Consider the following 20,544-nt stretch of genomic DNA (forward strand, 5'->3'; position numbering starts at 1 on the left):
ATAGGGTAACAGATGCTAATACATTGAGGTCACATCACATAGCAGCCTGATTATGTTTCCAGATCCCCAGCTAGCTGCTCAAAATGTGTCTGCAAAAAACTGTGATGAGAAGGTGAATCATTTTATTCAAGCTGCTGACAGCACCACTTACCCCAACGTGAGGCTGTCTGTAAGCCGGTCCTCCAGCTCCCCCAGTTTTTCCACACGTGCCATTTTCTTTAAAGGTCATTCCCGGGTCACAGGAGTCCCGCGTGCTGCTGTGACCTTTTGAGTTTTTTTTTAATTTCCTCATTCTTTGAATTTTGAAGAAGTAAGGATTGCACCTGAAGCCTGGATGTGGCACCACTTCAGCTTTAGATCATTTCCCTCCCTTCTCCCTTCTCTGTTATTATGTAAGAGATATCCTACACGAACAGGCACATATTATATATCAGTCCAGGCTCTGTGCGTCATAAATATTTTCAGTGTGCAGCTCTATAATGGAGCTGTGACTCTGTTGACGTTCTTCGTGTCTGTGGCAGTGATGGTTTGGTACTGTCAGTGTGTGAACTAACATTTCCTTTATATTTTTAAATCCAAGCAGCTGCCATTTTCTCCTGTAATCAACTAAGGTCATCAGAGTCACCTTGACACCACATACATTCTCAATGTCCTCCTCATCAGCATGCTTATCCATATGTCACCCTGATAGATCAGATCAATGGATGTGAGTGAGTGCTGAGTCACCTTGTGGACATTTGCAGGTGTTGCGTCACATGCCATTTACGGTGGATATTTTAAAAACAAAGCCACTCACAAGTCTCTTGCATGGGAATTTCAAATCACACCAGAATCACAGCAGGAGCACTGTCTTAATATGGAGAACCACTAATGAAGCTAATTATTATATAATTGTGACTGCAATCTGTCATTCAGCCCTACATCATATGGCTGCATTGATTTGCATGTTTCACGTCAGGTCATCAGGCTGCCTCACCGTTCAAGAACATCACTTCAATCAGCAAAATCATTGTTGTCCTTTTTCTGTCCTTGAGCAGAGCTGCACTGTTAATCTAAAAACAATAATAATCGTGTTCATGCCAGCAGATAGAAAAACAAACAAACAACATAGTGTCAAGCAATCCAATTGTATTGTAAGCATAACTAAACCCATGGATTAGGGCTGCAGCTAATGCTTATATTTATAAACGATTAATTTGACCATTATTCTTTTTGATTAAACTCAAAATGACGATGTTCTCAACTGTCTTGTTTAGTCCATAAACCAAAATTATACACTTTGTTATATGGACCAAAGAAACCAGAAACATGCTTTTTCACCATAATTGCTCCGTGAATCACTCAACCTCCTAAATAACCTTTGAGTGACAGGATGTTTATTTACTGTAATTGGTGAACATTGGTGTGGTGAAAAAATATAATAATTTCTGCTATTTGCACTTATAAACTATATATAAACTAGTACGGTCTGTAAAGTATATAAACCAAAATCATATATTTCTCTATTGGCTTGTCAGTTTATAATGACATACTTCCCTGACCTTCCACTACTATGTTTAGGTTCAGTGGAAAAACCCTTAAGCCAGTGTATTTGGCTTTGTTTTGGGTCCACTGCCCGGCCTCAAGTTTAGGACTCCCCATGCATTTGCCCTCTATCTTGAGCAATGATTCATAGCTCTTTGAAGCACTGGCTGTTGTACGATGACTAAAACAGTTTGTGATGTGGTGGCTTGCTTGTCTGTCGTTGGTTCATCCTTTGTTTATGATTAGGAAGATTCAAAGTCACCTGTAATTATAGTTTAATGATTTGATGTTTACAGCTATCCTAGTGGTCTTTTTTTATTACAGTATTACAGTACAAACATTGCTATACTAACATACGTACAATGACAGTTTTGGAATTGTAAGTTAGCGGCTATACTCTTACCATTGAACCCTTTTCCGTTAAGGCTGTCACACTTACAGCTCAGTTCAGATTCATAATTAAGTGTGCATGCAATTTTTCTTTCTGTGTATGAGATATAAACTTGTGTGCTGCTCCAAGACTAATCTCAAAAATAATCAGTGCAATATCCTAAGATATGCAACAACACAACCCTGCAGTTATTTAATAATAAAATACAGCAAGTGTTTAGATTTTTTTGTAGGGAATGTGACATGGAAATCAGTCCAGCAGTCACTTATATATTTCATTTAGAATCAAAATGAAACTATATTATATATTATATATATATATTTTTATTAGGGCGGTTATTTTGCCACCTCAGCTGCATGGCCACTGCTGCTGCTGTAGGTTGAGTCATGGTCAGATACCTAAAACTGGATTTGAGGAGGAGTAGAAAGCATCTGTCTTAAATGTGATGGGTCCTTGAACTTGAACTGTGTGTACAGAAGGCATGAGGCCTTTGGAGCATTGGAGTATTGTACTGGTAGAATGGCAGATGGTCAGAGTGTTTTTGTGATCTTTTCACTGTCAGGGTGTCCTTTGTCAGATATGAGGCACAATTTGTCCCCAAAGATTCTATTTTTCTCTAATCGCTACTCACAGAAGCAAAAGCTGTCTAATCATTTTTCTAAATTCCAATTCAAATATACCACATATTTACGGTATTAAAAATAGACTCACACAAAGTTCACTCTCAAAACAGCCTGAGTGACAAGTACGCAGTCTTACGTGTCACTCGCACTCCGCTCCAACTAAAAAAGGTCTGGCTCTGTTATAACTTTGTGATTGCAGGAGCATGTAAAAGCTTATGCATACTCTACAGCCAACAGGAGGTCAGCGGAGGTGTACACAAATCTGCAGTAACTCATACTGAGTTATAATTTTAATGTTGCTATGGAAACTGTAAAAAAGTTTTCATTCATTAGGAAACTTCTACTTCAAACATTGACGTTATGGACCAAACAACTTGTATTCCAGAAAGTAATCGACATATTAATCAATGGTAAAAATGATTGATGATGTAAGCTTGTTTGTCTGCACCAGATAGGGGATGAGATCCTCCTAAATATTTTCATAGTCATAACAACAAATTTAGATTAAAATAAAACACAATGGTACAGAATTGGCATAATACTTTCTTTCGGTGTTTCGGTTTCCGGCCAAGTATTCTGATATCCTGATTTTCTGTTTCTTCCAACAATTTTCATTTCACTGCATCCCTAATGGATACAGTTGTAGCCCTACTATTAAAACATTAACACAAAAGAGCAATCAGCTTAAATGGCTGGCTGTCCTAATCTTGAAAGCCTTTTTAGGACAATCATGTGTTGGACCACAGCTGCTCCGCCCCAAAATAATCCCCCGGAATCACAGAGTGTAATTAACAGATGGTCCCACTTGATCATGAACTCATGATCATGGCTCATGTGAGATCATGCAGTTGTTTGCGCTCATGTGAGCCTGCTGACAGCTTTCTTTCTTTTTTTTTAGAATGGAAAAGAGCAAAAACTATCACCAGATCTTCTTGCCCGTGAGGATGGTTAAAAAAAAAAAAACGTAATGGATGTTTTAGGAGCTCAGTGATGCAGCAGGATTTCTCCTGGTGCTGATATTAAATCAGCAGTGTTGGTGATATTTTATCACACCAAACCAAACAGACACGACAATAAAAGCAAGGTATGAACCGAAGTGTGGATTTCTTCCAGTCTGCATACCTTGTCCTTCAAAAATTAACATTTACGTTAAAAATAAACAAATAAACCAGTTAAATTCAACAAGATTTGAATTTGGCCCTGGAAAGTCCTTGAAATCATTTAATTTGATGTCAACCAAGGTGTGGGAACCCTGCGCTCCTCAAATTCCACATTAAAACAAATGCAACACATTTTATTAGTGAATTAAATGTCTCTTTTGCCTTGTCATGTTTACTGTGCTGTGTTCCTCTGAGCTTTGTGTTCCTTTTCAAATGAGATGAAAAAAGAAAGAAAAATATTTTAAGTCTTAATTGGAACATAGTGGCGTAATTGTTTTGTTCAGCTAGGCATTCAAATTTGAAGTAGTGAAGCAGTTGTTAGATTTGGAATTGATTTGATTTATGAAAACCCTCACTAGTGAAAGAACATGTTTGTATGTGCATGCAAAGGCTTATTACCTCCTTTGTTTTTTGTGTTTCACAAACACTTGCCACATCATTGCTTTCATTTGTCATGGCCTGGTAGGAAAACAAGTTCCTGTTTGTATTTTTTGTATTTTCATATCAGTGAGCAAACAGGAATAGAGAGAGAGAAACTATTCCTGAATTAGTAAATAAAAGTATTGAGGCAAAGACTAAGGCTAATGAACCATCATTACAGCCAAACTATACTTTATAAAAGGTAGTTGGGTTAAATTCCTGTGGATTCATAAAATTATATACAACAAGTATCCCTTACTGATATCGTGTTGAGTAACTACATCTGGTCCAGTGGAACTAACCAGTGATCCAATGAAAAAGTCCCCATACAACTAAAGGTTAAAAACAGCTTCTTGTAGCATTTCTACAGGGAAAACAACCTGAGGGCGAAAAAGAAAAGAGATATTGAAGAATTAATTTTTCAGTACTCTGATGGGAAGGGAGCTGACAGTCTGGCTTCTTCGGTTCTCTCCTGCTTGCTCAAGAAACAGGCTTTTTATTAAAGCCCTGGAGCAGCAACACCTTTGTTTGAGTGAGAAAAGGCAGAGGGGTGTGAACAGGTTTGTGTTGTTTAAGCGAAAACTTTCATTGTTTTTCTGTGCGGTCTGCTTGTTTTGAAATGCAATTATCAAGTAGTCTTGATGCTGCACAGAAGTGGAGTTTTGCAAGCTACTCATCCCACGAGAGGTTAAAGGGAACTTGAGGTTTGAGTGCAACTTTCAAAACCACTGCAAGGCTAAATTTACCAAACATACTGTACACTTGAAATGTTCTGGTTGACTGAAAATTAAAAAAACAAAACAAAACAGTGATATTGTTCTGTTTCCTTCTTCCGACAGACATGCAGTCATCAGAGCAGCGCTGACAGCACTGACTCTGGTTTAACACGACCATGGAGTCCACATCGGAGTCCCAGCAGGAGCCTGAGAAAACTTTGGTGAGTCAGTACAATGGTATACAGTATGCAGTAGCACATATCTGAACATACAAATGATGATGGCATTCATCTCACTTAACCTTTTCTTTCCGAAAATAATAGGAATAGGAAAATGTTCAATGATGTGTATGGTCAAAAAAACATCTATTTTTTCAGCCTCTGAAGCAGATATAAATACGAAATTTAAATTCTTACCTTGTGCTATTGACTGTTTTAAAAACAAGATAAAAACAGCAGTTGGAATTATTCATGATAATGCTCTCAAGTTTCTATATGCTTCAAATGCTAAATGGTCTGTATTTATAGAGCACCTTTTCTTGCTGCTTTACACTACAGCTTTGCCATTAATACCCATTCACTCACACATTTATGCAGCTCATAAATGGCCTATGGCTCTCATCTTAAACATCTTTGGTACCCTCAGTACCAAACAAAAGCGAGTACTGTAGTTTTAGAGAGTATTGGACTTCTCAAAATGTTGCCAACAAATTGTTACCAAAGTATTTCAACCGCACGTTAAATAACCTCGTCTCTCTTCTCAAATGTGGGGTTTGCCACCTACTGTCTTTTCTACCTTTTCATTTTTGCCACAGTCATAATCCTGAGTAGCCATTTTTGCAGTGAACAGGAGGGCAATTATAATGGAGATAACTGGGGTGATAACTGTCCTCCCACAGGCCTCCACATTCAATGACACAAAATTGGAGCAGAGCTTAAAGTGATTCCAGGCTTCTTTTGATTCTTGTGGGGAGTGGGAGTGAGTTTTAATCACATTCAATCGCTGATATTAGTCCAAGCTACTTTCTCACCCCGCCTTCTCTGGAACGTCTTTTAGTGGCTGCATAATGAAACCGCTGATGTATGAATTGTTTTGGAACTGTTTTATTTTTAATGCTCTTTTGGGGTTGAACTGGATGAATGCTTGCCTCTTTGCAAATAAGCAATAAAGCTTGTTGAGGCTCAGACACAGTCTGTTATTACTTGGTCACACTTTTTAAGAAACTGTCGTGCTAAGATAGTGTGAGACTGAGACTGTGAAGCGTATTGTGCTGTTGGCACATCCTGCTGTTTGCTGAAAGGGCCTGCTGGTAGAGAGGATGGCTCTCGACCCTGAGATGAAAGTCTCTGGGAAGCACGCCAGGTGTCTGCCGCTTCTCCCCTCTGTGACAACCTCATGGTCAGAAAATGCTCCAGGAAGGTTTATGGCAGCAACCCCCCCATGCCCTTTCAAACATCTACTACTATTCAGTTGGCTGTCATTTGCATTGTACACATACAGTAATGAAAGCAGTGGTCACCTGCTGCTCAGAGAAGGCAGCAATGAAAAGGCACATAGACAGCTATTATGCACTCCAACAATGGATTTTAAAATAAGCTTAAAGGTAAGAAAAGGAGGATCTGCAAGATCTCTGACGGGGGATTTTTTAGAAAGTGAAATGAGAAAAAACTTCTATCCTCTGTGATTGTTTAATTGCCTTAAAATGCCTTTTACCAACATGTGTTCCAGAGTTACATACAACAAGACTGGTTGTGTTTGGACTTTGGACAAAATCATTGCACACTTTAAGGATGATAATCTCAGCTCTTAAATCTTTGATTCAAGAGATTCATTAACATCCTTTCCTTTTCAGTAACCTGACATGCAGGACTTGAGTTAGAAGAACTATAAATTAGAGGAATTTGTTTTTGTTTCGTACTCATAAATTGCTATATCCACTTTCTGTGAGGCCGAATTGCCTTCATAATAGAAATTGACAAATGGTGCTCTTTTCATACCTGAAAGAAAGTCTCCCACTGCTCTATGAATCATCAAAGTGAAATTTGAAACTGATATGAGAGATTTCAGAGACTAAGGCATGTCTAGGTTTGTGGTGTACAGTAGCAGAGTGGCTCAAAGGATGATATGGTACCATCTTCTTTCACTCAATCACTTTGAGTGAAATATATCTAAGATTTTGGTTAAATAGGCATGATCCCCAGACATTAAAAAGAAGTTGTTGCTACCAGTGGGTTGCTGAAAGTCCACATATTCACGTTAAAACTCACCATTTAGCTGAAGTAACTCGCTTTAATGATATGCTAATGACCCTGTACTTAAAATGCAGGATTGCAGTATTGGTCAGTTGAGCCCTCTTGTAGTGGAGAAGCTGCTCTAGCTAATAACTGAGATCAGATTTTGACAATTTGGTATCGAAGCCACAGAAACAATACTGATGTAACCATAAAAATATTGACATCATAATTGAGTGAAATCTGGCTGTGACTCAGCTAGTCAGGCTCATGGTATTCTTCACAACCAAGTTGACAGCGTGGGTGGATGATGCACATTCTCACCTCTCATGTGAATGGGATTAAGTAAACAGGAAGAGCAAGCATATCCTCCACTTCTTATCCTTGGCCTCAAATGTGAAAAAACTGCAAACGAAAGTCTGAAAATATACTTGTTTTGAAAGACAAAAAAAATCACCCTTGTGTGTGTTCAGCCTCAAGATGTAACCATTACTGTTCTTTACTTGTGTACACATGAGCATTGAGGCTCCTTGTTTGATTTACTGTGTTTTTTTTTGCTGGTGTGAATCGCGCGCACTTACAACCACATCACTATTTGAGTGTCTAGCTCCTTAAACTCTGTGATTGTGTGTCAGCACATGGGTTGATTATTTTTATTCATTATTATAATTATGAATAAGTATCTATTCTCCTTGCTCCACTATTCAGATTTCAGATGACTGGTTGCCCTCCTTGCAATCATACAGTGGCAACTATAACATACAGTATGTCCACTTTTACATGTGTATCCTATAGCTATCATACACAGTTACTTTTATAATATATATATGTAGCTATTGAGGCTATTTAAGCATTGGTAAAGGTACCGTACATGTTGTTGCACAGTATACTGAATGTATGAATACATGGTTCTATCTGTAAGGATTAAACCAAATAAATGATTATGATGAAAAATGCAAAGAGTAAAACATCAACCAAAAAAACAACATGAGCAGAAACACGGGGAGCTGACCGTGAACAAACTTCAAAAAAGCCAAAAGGTAATGGCCCAGTGACCATGTTAACAATAATAACTTTTACAGACATATTCAATTGTCACTTTTATTTGTACTCAAAATGATTTAGATAGACACACTTTCCTTAGCTCTAGTACTTCACTGTATTTTCCTATATTAATTCAGTTGTGCAATAATGCAAAACCCAATTTACATACTAACAGAAAAAGATTGTGTTTTGCCAGTTCCCCATATAACCGATGTGTGCAACCATAGTTTATTTATAGGTCCTTTAAACACATTTTTCTGCAGCTTTGTTTTTGTAATTGATTTATTTTTATTTCCTTAAGAAAATGCTGCCATTTCGCTATTTTGATGGCAGCGTTTTCTCAAGGAAATAAAAATAAATAAATTATAAAACCAAATTGACTGCATTCACAGCCGTTACTGTTGAGGACTGTTGTGCTGCCGACACAGTAAAAAGGCACTTTGTTTTGTGTGTTTGGAACTTTGTTTTTCCTTCTTTGAGAAAATATTGTCAAAGTCACTGACTGAATAGCGCTCAGCAGGAGTTTCCTGCCTGTAGTCGAGCTCTTTAGTCTAATTAAAATGACCACTGTTCCAGTGCAAATAAACTTCTCATGCATAACAGATGCATTTTTTTTTTTACCTCAGGGTCTGTTCTCCACACTGCACTTTTTGTCAAATCATTTCTGTAATCCATCCTCATGATGTGAGTCATGGTCATCTCTTTCTCAGACTGCATGTGTACGGCTCCACTACAACTCTTCCTTTGTTGGCTTATACCGGAAAAAACATTGATAAATTCCTCTATCAGGGCTGAAAACATCTTCTGCCCTTACTGACACAATTTGCTCTCTCCACTCTACTACACTACTACACTTTAATGTGGCTTGATTATGGTCCAATCTGTGTGGTTTTAGCTGGTTAATATGGTTTTACGACACATTAGGGGTGGGTCAAAATATTGATTTGGTGATATATCTTCCTCATGCAATATGATAATCCATATGCCAGGGCAAATATCAATATTTTAATTGACAAAAAAGTTAACAGTCCCTGATTAGTTCTCAAAAGTACAGTCTGTGACATTATTACTTTAATCTCTAAGCCAGTTTTCCATGTCAATGTCAGCCCCTGATTCATCTCATCTTAAATCCTTCACTTGAGTATTTTTGCTAGTACCTTCTTGGTTGTTTTTTTAAAACAAAAGTAGTCGTATTTGGAAGACTGTAGTGGGCCTGTTCACTGTACGTCCATGTACGTACACCTGCAACTATTCACCTATTGGACAGTTCTTGTCAATCATACATGCCCTAATATAAGCCAGGCTTTATTGTTTAACTCTAAATGGGACCCTAGATTACGGCATCTACACGCACACAAAGAGTAAGTGATTATGAGAGTGTGATTTTTCACACTATCATAAGACCTGTCTTATGATAGTTATCATAAAAGTGAAGTCATGTTTCATACAAGATGGTGACCAATTAACACATTGCAAGCTGCTGTTAGTAGTCCTACTTCCAAGAAAAGCTTCTGCTGACTCGACCTCTCCCTCAAAAACATTTGGCAGTATCTGTCCAGCAGAATTTATTGCATTGGCATTGATAACAAACTGTGCATACTGTTTTATTTTGTGTGTTTGTTTTTATAAGACATATCTTTAAATGGGCCTGTTCTGTGTGGTAAATAATGAAGCAGGTGAATAGAGGAGAATTGTTGTAGAGGAGAATACATTAAAGCTTGCATTATTGAGCCCATAATAAGGTCACAGGGCAACTGGTGGAGATGGGCTCTGCAGCTTTGGTCAATAAGAGCACACACTGGAACTCCATTATTTGTAGTAACTATGGTACCACACCAGTGCACTCGATTTTGATTGTGACTCCAATTTCAAGTCAGTATAAACAGGAACAAATTCACATCCATTTTTTTTGGATCTGCCTGACAAAGATTTGTAGTCGTCAAAATGCCTAATGGGGTATCGATAAATTGTGAGAAATCTACTGTAAGTTAAATTGTGCAGCAGCACACAAGCAAGAGCATAATAATAAAACGATATCAGAGATGTAGTTGCGGAGGATGGTGTCTCCATTTTTCTCCCTATTAGCATAATTACATGCGGCTAACTTGTGTGATGCTATACAGAGGTCATGTGAGCACGTAGGCCCACTAGTGGTCATGTGACACTGAGGACTGCTGCAGCAAGGATGGCTTCTGCTGCACGCATTCAGTTAGTTTGTGCAGTTTTAGTGTGTGTTTCATCAGTTTCAATACTCGATAATGTCAATTTGCATATCGTTAAAACTCATAAGATAAAATAAGATAAGATAGTCCTTTATTAGTCCCACAGTGGGGAGATTTACATGTGATATTATCCTGGACAATATATCTTTCCCACCTCTAGCATTATAGAGACATAAAAGTAGATTAGATGGATCTGTTGGATAAATGACGAAAGAATAAATTACTTGGTACATTTCCATGCACTGTTAAGTCAAGGTGATAAGGTTCTCGATCGACTGTGCATTTTAATTGGACACTGTCTGTCCTTGTTCAAGTATACAAACAGTAGCAGGGAATTGATTTTGTGTCCACCTGTGCTATGCTAGGTGGCTATAGGCCGCCTTTTGGCTTGTTGGTATGAAGCGTTTTTCGGCTGACCTATTATCACTGTCACAGACAGAAATAGTTTTGGGTCGTGTTTTGACGTACTTCATTTCCAAAAATGACTTTCATACAAATGTTAACATCTGAATTTTGTGATGCATGTTTATAATGTGTGAGGGGAGGAAAAAAAAGCTGTTTGTAAAGTGCTCATTACTTTAGAGAAGTTTCATTCTTTAAGCTGACAGGGCATGCATTTGCTCTTCTTGTCAGTGGAAACTTCAGCTAGATTTCAGCTAGTCCAGCTATGTAATACATTTTAATGTAATAGTTTCTAGTCAAACCTAAACACCATAGATCATACCTATTTGTTCTTACCATAGACAGTACCAGTTCTTGTAATATCTTGTGATGGAGAAATTCACAGTGCATGTAGTGTGTGAAGTTTCTTTGATTGAGAATTAGCATTGATTTTCAATTGTATTTGCATCAAATCTGATCGTTTTAGCCAAGATTATGTTTCAATATGTTATTTACCAACTATATTTAAGTTCCCAACCTTTAAATTTGAAAATTTCCATTCACTCCCATGGAAAGTTTCTACATTTGAAAATTCCCCGAATTTTGCAACCCTACAGAGGGCCCTACGTAGCAGTAATTCAACTCCCATTTGCATTATGCTCAGCTTTTGGCCTGGCTTTACTCAAACTAACACAATAATTAGTTATTATCTTATCTTGTGTGTAATCATATTAACATTAGCAGAATGATGAGATGGAAGAAAAGATGAGGAAATAGAATTGAGTATACTCTGAGAGCGGCAGAAGGAGGTGAGGATGTTTGTGTGCTCTATGCTTTCTCTCACCATCTTCTATCCCCCCCTCAGTGTTCAGAGTGTGTGTGTCAGAGTGAGTGTGGGAGAGAGACCAAGCCGAGCTCAGTCCCCTGTTGAATCAGGTTTATTCTGACCAAGACACACTAGCAGCGACAAGCTCACCTCCCTCGACAGAGTGACACACGGTATGCATTTCCTCTTTCTTGGTCAGTCGACATTTACATTGTCAAACTCAGCAGGAAGCAAGGGTGGGTAGATAACACTGAGTCAGTGTCAGGTCATGTCAGTCCTCTAAAACTATTTCTTGCCATGTACAGTCACCATTAATGCTTTTTATTTTATCAGCTTGGTTTTGTGAGAAAATGTCTGTGTTGTGTTCAGTGCAGTTGGTTGTTTGCTCAGGTCTTCCCTGAATGAAAGCGAAATACTCCCTGCCATGCTTTGCTCAAGTGCTACGTGTCCAGTTAACACAGATCATGCTGTTTCTATTAGCTCAGTAGAAAGAGTTGGGTGGCTGAATATTTGTTTCCTCTAGTGTCTTCACACAGACTTCCTTAGATGTGGGCGAATAGGGAAGGCTGCTTCAGGCTGATACAGAATGCTTTCTACTGGGTCTAATCAAGCCCAGTAGCACAGAGGGAAGTCTGTCCCTGGTTCTCTGTTTGCAGCTGAGGAAAGAGCCACTTCAAGTACATTACAGAAATATGATTACTCCTTAATTCAACACTCAAGTCCAGAAGAAGAACACAGGGAGGCTTACAACAAACAAAAAAAGAAGTGCTCAATGTGACAGGCACGCACATTTAAAGACATGGATGTGAGGACTCTTAATCAATTTCTAAATGCCTGTTGGTATGCAGGGTTTTTATGAGGGCACACATAAACCAGACATGTGTGAGTGAAGTTAAGTAAACAGCAGTTTTCAAGGGTTGTGTGTGTTTTGTTTTTTAAAACGGTTACTTCCAGTAAAGAGGCTCTGCAGGATACTTGGCTACAGCGCAGTGATGCAGTCAACAGACAGAGTGAACATAATCAGATCTATAATACCAGCCGAGGCCTGTGGTCACTCATCATTGTAAACAGCTGCTGGAGATGGAAGCTTGACTTGATGCTGCGCCCTACAGGGAAGGGTTTTGTAACAAGCATTTAAATGATATTTAATGGTGGTCTTTAATGACCTTTCACCAAAACATGATATGTTACACGTTATACATTTTTTCCATTATTATTACCTCGCAAAACATTTCAACAATATAATTTTACTGGCTTTAACTGTGATATTATGAGTATAATAAATTACTTTGACTGAATTCTATTTATTAAGAAACTTAAATGTTTGTTGTTTTGCACTGCATCCGATCTATAGATAGACCTTTGTTTCTGTAATTGTCATGAAAACGAAGCCATTTCCAGCAAGATAGCAGTGGCAAAATAGCAATACACTATTTAATCTCATTATTCAGTTGTTGAATTGTAGCACACAAACCATCGTTTCAATCATAACTACACACCAGTAATGGGCAGCACACATCTGGACCCCGGGAGCCATGGAAGATGAGTAAAGTACATTGCTCAGGGGCGCTTCAGTCCTTGACAAGCCAGACTCCCTTTTACTTGGCTACTGGTTCCCCATTAACCAAATTATTGTGTTTGTTTGACTGATAATTGCCGAATACTAACAAACTGAAAGTGGGGCATTGCACCCCTCGTAGAGGCAGAGACTGTTCTTTCAATAATTCAATTCCCCATTAGTGCTTACTGGGACAAGGACAGTGGTCAAATTGACCAGTATAGCTGAGCTACAATCATTAATGGAATTAACTGTGCATTGAAACATAGTAACTGTTATCATCTTTCCTCTTAAGAACATTTGTCTCCACTATGGTCTCCCTGAAGCCAGAGCCCCCCTGCAGTGATGTAACCGAGACTCCACTGAGGGCGAGGGCCATGGGTACATTACCTGTCACCTCACCTTTGTTTAAATGCTATCGTCTAATGAAATGCTGTCTGTGTGAGGTGGAGTGTTGAGCTTCTTTCTCATGCAATAACAAACATGATGAGGTTTTACACACAGCTCTAGATCCTAAATACAACAGCAGGCATCCTTTTTAATGGGATTTCTCTTGTTTGCTCATGTGTCAGACCCTGGTCTACTCATTAAAATTAAGGCATTAGAAATTTCCTGACTATGTAAGTTCCCTTCCGTCTTCCTCCAACCTTTCCTGTGGGAGAGGCTTATTTTGGTTATTTGATTTTGATTTATCAAGAAATTAATTCTTTTAGACTCAGCATTCACATAGGAGAATTACACTCCATGTATGTTATTTCCCAGAATTATCTGTTCTGCACCAAACAATGCACTATTCTCTGTACAGACTGTAAATACTGTACATTGTGGATTGTCTTATAGTAACAATAAATCACCAAAGTGCTCCCTTTTGGGAATTGCTTAATGCTAATTGCTTAAATTGTGCTTCCACGTTATAGTCACAGATTGCTATTTTCTCTTCTGCTGGAAAGCACTACTTTAAAAGCCATTATTTGTAAAGTCTTCACATGTATCAGAAAGCTGGGCAGGAACATGTTGTTCTCAGTGGACAGTGTTTTGCAGTTGTGGAACAGTGTAAATACACTAGAAATAAAAAAAGTCTGTGGCTTTGCTTTACCGTCCATACATGGACACATTAACTTAGTTTAAAGAAATGGATGCACCAATCCATGTAAACCTATACTAATACAAGTCTAAGCACCTTAACCTGTTTGACTGGTAAAAAAAAAAACCCAATCACACCCGCTGACATCATGTTCTGTCTGCAATTAGAATAGATACAATCAGTGTTCACCCACTGGTCAAATGACAACGCAGTGGACGCAGGTTCCTGCCTCCTGCTGCAATTTTACATGACAATTGGATGACGGTTTTAAATATTGCGTTATATTTGTGCCACTTTCGTGAAGGAACAATGAGAGATTTTGAGCACATAAATTATATATTTGAAGAGTAATTGTATATGCGAGCAAAACATCATTTCATTTGAGCAAACAAAATATATTCTGTGCTCAATACATGTGTTTGCATGTTTGCAGTTATTCATTTTAACGTGCAATAATAACCTCTCAAACTCTTACTCTTCGTCTTACTCTCACTGCGCTGCAGACTGCTGCATGCTCGCTCTCAATCTCTCCCTTCTGTGCGCGCTCAACTTTACCCGAGCGCTCGCTCAACAAAATCAGCCAATCGGAGACTTGGAGAAGCTAAATTTAGACTGGCTGTTTCATCTCCAATCATATCGCTAATAGAAGTATTTACAGCGAACATCGCGGAAGCATTAAGAAAAATCAAGAGACCAGATGGAGTTGTTCAACTACAGCTGGATTTACACACATTTTCTATTTTACTAATAATACATTATTAGTAATAAAAATATAATTTACTAATAATGCATTATTAGTAAATACTGACCGAAACTGTGTGTTAATCCATCTGTAACACACCATTTGTGGTGTTCATATTTCAACATTCCTCTCACATGTGTGTATTTTTGCAGCCATAAATGTGTGACATTAAATTTACCTGTAATTTGCAAAGTAAGATGCATGCCAACATGTCATTCAACAATGACGAGTTGGAGAACATAAACTCTGTAATTCATCACCTGCTCTGTCTGGTTACTTTTTGACACATAAACTTGGACATTACATGACTATTAACAGCCCCACCTTCTTGCCAAATGTTGGAATTCATGAATACTTTGTGTTTTACAGTGAATAAATTACATAAATAAATGCAATTCGGCTAACGCTGGACAGCATCTTGGCATTAGGAAGACACCTCACATTTTTCTGGGCCATTTTATTTATGATGCCCGTGTCACTTCCTGTAGTTGTTAATCAGCCACCATATAGACAGCACCCATGATCTACACCACACACTGTTCTGCCTGCCTGAGTTCACACCATGGACCTACCTCGTGAAGACAGATGTGTCACTTCTTTAATGGATGAAACTCCTCTGAATCTACCTCTTGCTGGCAATTTTTACACCCAGGCAGCTCTGCAGAGGAGGAGAGTTGAAGCTGTGCTACAGTAGTTTTGAAAATGCTATATTAAAATGTTGTGTTGCAGAGAGGAAGACTATTCTACCTTGCTTTTTTGTATTACTTATATTTCATATATAACTAAGATTCTGCAAATTGTCATTGTATGTCATTGAACAATTTTGTCTTGTCTTATCACAGGCTACAGTTTTTTTTTTTTCTATTTTACGCTGTATTAACATCATTGTATATTAAATTATTTATCACTTATTTTGTGGGTCTTCCACAGATGTTGGTTTTCTTCAAAAATGTATTTAATTAGGATTGGATGTCTTTGCAATACTCAAACTACAGCAGATTAATATATCCCTGTTTATTAGGGGTGCATCAGAATAATCGATACACAAATCTTTTGTGGCTCAACTGTTCCCCTCTCCGATGTCAAGTACTGAGTCAGATGATCATTTTGTCATTTTAGTTGGACTACCTGATTTGCTACTCAGTGTGACAAATTTAGTGTGTGGCTTTAAATGATCTTGTTTGTTTCCTCTACCTAATCTGAGGAAGCATACAGAGAGGAGCTGTAAAAACAGAATTCACACGTTGCCACACACAACTTTTCACACAAGCTGAAGCTAATAGACTAAACACACCAGTATAATGTTATTTTTGTAGACAAGGTCACTGAATTTCCATGAACATTCTGTCATGTGAACGACACCAACCGCTTGGAGTGATGACTCAGCTGTCCATCAGCAGTCTAACACCTAGAGAGATGTTATTCTCCTCCTCTCTGAGTCTCTTTCTCTTTATATATATTTTTTTTTCATCCACTGTAATATACCATACCACACAGACACAGTGTTGGTGGTTTAAAATGTAAAATTCACTGTGTCATCACAGTTGATGTTTGTTCTGATTTTATTTTTGTTTCAATTGCTTACCTTTGTGTGATACGATGCATACCCTGTGCACTCTCACTTTAATTCTCGTCTATTTTAATGTTCTACATTTGAACATTTAAATAACTCATGTATGTATATATGCATGCATACATACACAAACACATTTCATTTCATCTTTTCCTCCTGCTGCTAAAAAGAACCTGGGTCAGAAAATCTGCTGTGATGCTTAACCATTATGTAATATGTCATGGTCTATTATCCTGCGTAGGCACTCTTCATCTTTTAAGGGGCAGAGAATGTGTGCTGTGTTTAAGGTAGTGTTTCTTGCAGAGGTTTGACTCTGGGTAAGATGTGGATCATCTATTGCATTACTTTAATATGCAGAAACGAAGGTGGGAATAAAGATGCACCTTATGGAAGTTCATGTGCAGTTATATGTTGTTGTTTTTTATTAAGTATAATTTCCACACCTGGTAGCTAAATGGCAAGTGACATCTAAACCACAACAAAAACAGTTGATTATTATGGAATCACTCATGGTATCACCTTTTAAAAGCTTTAGTGAATGTTGACCCCTAAAGGAGCTTCTTTATGGTGTTAATATTGAGGGTTGTCATGGTTGTGTCAGACAATATGTTTACTACACTACGCTACAGTAGTGTAGTATTATAGTATTCATTAGATAGAGTAGTAAGTTGATATTTTGTATAGAGTTTGTTTGTTATAATTGAAGAAAATCTGCATTTTCCTTAATTTTGTTCATTGTGTGTTTGTATGCTGCCCAATTTACACAATACAATTTACTGCTTTTTTATAAAGAGATAAAATTAATTCAGCCCATTGGTCTGGCCCTCAACAATATTTTATGTTTCTCATGTGGCCCCTTGGGGAAAATAATAACCCACTGCTTTACTAAAGTGTGAATTTGCCACCTACCAGTTTAAACCAGGAGAGAACTATTGAGAGCATGTTTAGGTACGTTCGAGACAATGGCTGCATAATTCATTTTTCACAGTTTTCAACACCAGAGTCAGCAGGGTGAGATCAACACAGATTGATTAATAGTCTTTTTAACTGCTGTGTGAATAACTAAAGTGGCGTTAAAGCTAATTTCAAACCAGTATTTTAATCTAACTATAATAAATATGATTCAATGTGATATAGTTGCAGTGTCCTGGTTATATTGCCGAACACTCTGGCATGGTTTAAAAAGCAGGTGAATAAATGACTCAAAAAACACATTGCCGGCATGTAAGCATATTGCCTTAAATAGAATAATTTACACCTTCCCAGGTTCACATTGTAATCATTGTAATTGTAAAGCACGTCGTAAACACAAATCTCAATTTGGCTCAAAGACAATGAGCTATGGCTGCTCAACAAAGTTTTTAGGAATAATTTAAGTTTGTGTACAATATTATATAAATGTCATTGACATGTCTGCAAGTACTGAGTGAGTCCAACTGAAGCCAACAGTTATTACTGAAAGCCTTTGTTCTGTCATGCATATACAGTAGAGTTTAGTCCAGCCCTCATTGTTCGATTGTCAGTCTATAGTCGAGAAAGCTTTTCAAATGCTAAAATTAGCCTGTCACATGTAGTGATCCATCAGTGTGCTCTCAGTCTCACGACACTATGCAAAAAGAATCATTTTTGATAGTGACACTTATTTAAAGTCTCCCATTTTGACACACTGCCAGTCCTTTCCTCACCCCCACACATGTATTTGCATGGGTAATTGGCACTAATCATCCAGTAAAGCACTGACGCACTGACTTCCCGTCTCAGTTTATCAGTCGAAAAACTAGTGACTGTCATTATTGTTCATCTTTTGCTGGATCAGAAACATTTAGCTTTTACCCCATTTCCACAAGTAAAAAAAAACCCAATTTAATGCAAGGTTTTAAATGTTTTTTTTACCGGCTTAGGTTCCGAGATGCTCCATTTCCATTCCATTATGATACTCTTCTGGTCAATAACATTGCCATAAGCATTAATCATTGTAGCCATCCTTTCTTTTTTAAACTTGGGACAGCTCTTAATATCATTTATTTCATCAATCGGATCAACTAAGTGATTGATTTGAAGAGAAAGAAAAATAAAAAGATGTAAAATAGTAATGATTGTGGCATTATCACTGTTGTTGTTGTTGTCACAATTCATACACAGGTGGCAATGGGAATGGTGTTGTCTTTTTTAGCAGCTTCACGCTCTACTTTTAATGTGAAAAGTCAGACTGTTATATAGATGGCATTATTATCATAGCTTGAAAAAAGTGTTGTGTAAATGGTGATTGTCGATTTGTTGATGGGCAGCGCTGAGATTAAATTAGAAAATCACTGTGCTGGTACAAAGCTTTGCTTGTTGACCACTGACGTTCAGTGACAGTTTGCTAATCCGCTCGTGCTATTGTTGTAAGAAGTTCTCAGTACCGTCTATCCTCTCAGTCAGTGGCTCTGAGGTTTCTAATCGGAATTTTGAGATTTGATTTCACATCCTCCCTGATTAACAGAGCAATATCCAATCACTGGCATTGTTGTTTCTCACTACCTTGTGGTAGTTTCTCACTACCTTGTGGTAGTGAGATGGGTGCCATAATGTGTAAATTGGGATAATGTTAAAGTAGGTATGTTCAGGTAAAATATTAGTTCATTTTTAAATTGAATATACTACCTCATACTGGGCTGTATGAACAAAAAATTTATACCATGATATTTTTTTTAAAAATGTCACGGCTAAAAGTTTCACGGTCTACAGTGGTATTTTTTTATGTGTGTGTGTGTGTCAATTTCAACTTTTTCAGCTAAGCCCTTAGCATGTATGCATAAGCATGCGATACTGAAAAGTGTCCCCCACAGAACAGTGTTTTGTTTTGTTTTTCATATACCGGCCTTGCAGTATACAAAAAATTCATACTGATTTGAACCGGTATACCGCCCAGCTTTGCTATGTAAGCTTTTTATTACGCATTGGAGTTAAGTGTCTTTCTTGACGGAGATCACCATCTTGTGGTTCCATTCTTCTGCAGCTGCCTGAGCAGAAAAAAAATGCCTGTTTTGAAGCAGAAGCTTTCTACACAAATGAAAGGAACAGCATCTGCTACCTGATGCACTTGGGGGAGGGAGGGCTGAGTGGTGGAGTGTTCTGTTTGTTACAATCTGCAGTCTCATCATGAGATGTCACTAATCCTTACACACTGGCCCTTTACATGAGCATCTCCATGTAAACCTTAATGAGAGTCTGCGAGATTGACAGATTAGGAAAGCTGTTGCAGTTTATTGACAGTTTGTATGTCTGACTCTCTGCTGTAATCACTGCTGATGTATTGCTTGCAGAATAGGACAGCCATGGTAAGAAAACCTGCTCAGTTCCTGTTAATGGTCTAGCTGTTCAGTGTGTCTGCCTCCTGCTGTGCATAGCAACAAGAGAAAGGTCTTTGTTCTGGCCAACGACGGCTACCAATGCTCTGTGGGGAAATGGATGTCATTTTAATATTTAGTTTTATGTCTTTAATGAGACAAAAGCTGACAATTGTAACAGATTATTAAAATACTTGCATTAATCATCACTCATATCATATCATTTAAATAAAACGCAAAAAATTACAGTATGATTCTGATACCATTACCCAGCTTTAGCAGTTATGAATGGATATATCAGTAATTGTAACCAAAATAATACACTCTCTGGTGTTGGATGTAAACTCATACTGTATTTTATTTATTTTTATTTATTTGTCTTGTATTATTCAATGTCTTCATTCCCCTCCCACTGCCTAAATCTGTTGTTTTGTGTCATGTTGTGCCCTCTGTTCACATTTTTGTTAAACTAATGTTTTTTTTCTTTTGTTTTCTGTCTCTTGTCTCCTCTTTTTTCTTGCATTATTTGTTTTCGTCCCGTGTGGCCATGGCTTCTCCCACTGCTGTTGCTGATGCTGATGCTGATGTCACCTGTTATCGCCATACCTGCTGCACGCAAACCCACCACTGCCAACATCTGGTCAACAACACAACACAACACATGGATATCGGTCCTCCCTTTCCATCACTTTAATCTTTACCCAAAATCTGACACAC

General features: G+C 37.9%; 1 protein-coding gene across 5 annotated transcripts in view; it reads left to right on the plus strand.

Moving 5' to 3' along the window:
* Positions 1-20,544, plus strand: part of osbpl8 (oxysterol binding protein-like 8) — a 67,305-nt gene that overhangs the window by 8,931 nt on the left and 37,830 nt on the right. For all 5 annotated transcript variants that reach the window (XM_044021021.1, XM_044021024.1, XM_044021023.1 and 2 more), the window contains exon 2: positions 4,958-5,055. In XM_044021021.1, coding sequence (XP_043876956.1) covers positions 5,011-5,055 — 45 coding nt within the window. In that variant the 5' untranslated portion in view covers positions 4,958-5,010. The remainder of the gene's footprint in view (positions 1-4,957; positions 5,056-20,544) is intronic.

This window comes from Solea senegalensis, linkage group LG3 (genome assembly GCF_019176455.1).
Source record: "Solea senegalensis isolate Sse05_10M linkage group LG3, IFAPA_SoseM_1, whole genome shotgun sequence".
Classification (NCBI taxonomy): Eukaryota; Metazoa; Chordata; class Actinopteri; order Pleuronectiformes; family Soleidae; genus Solea; species Solea senegalensis.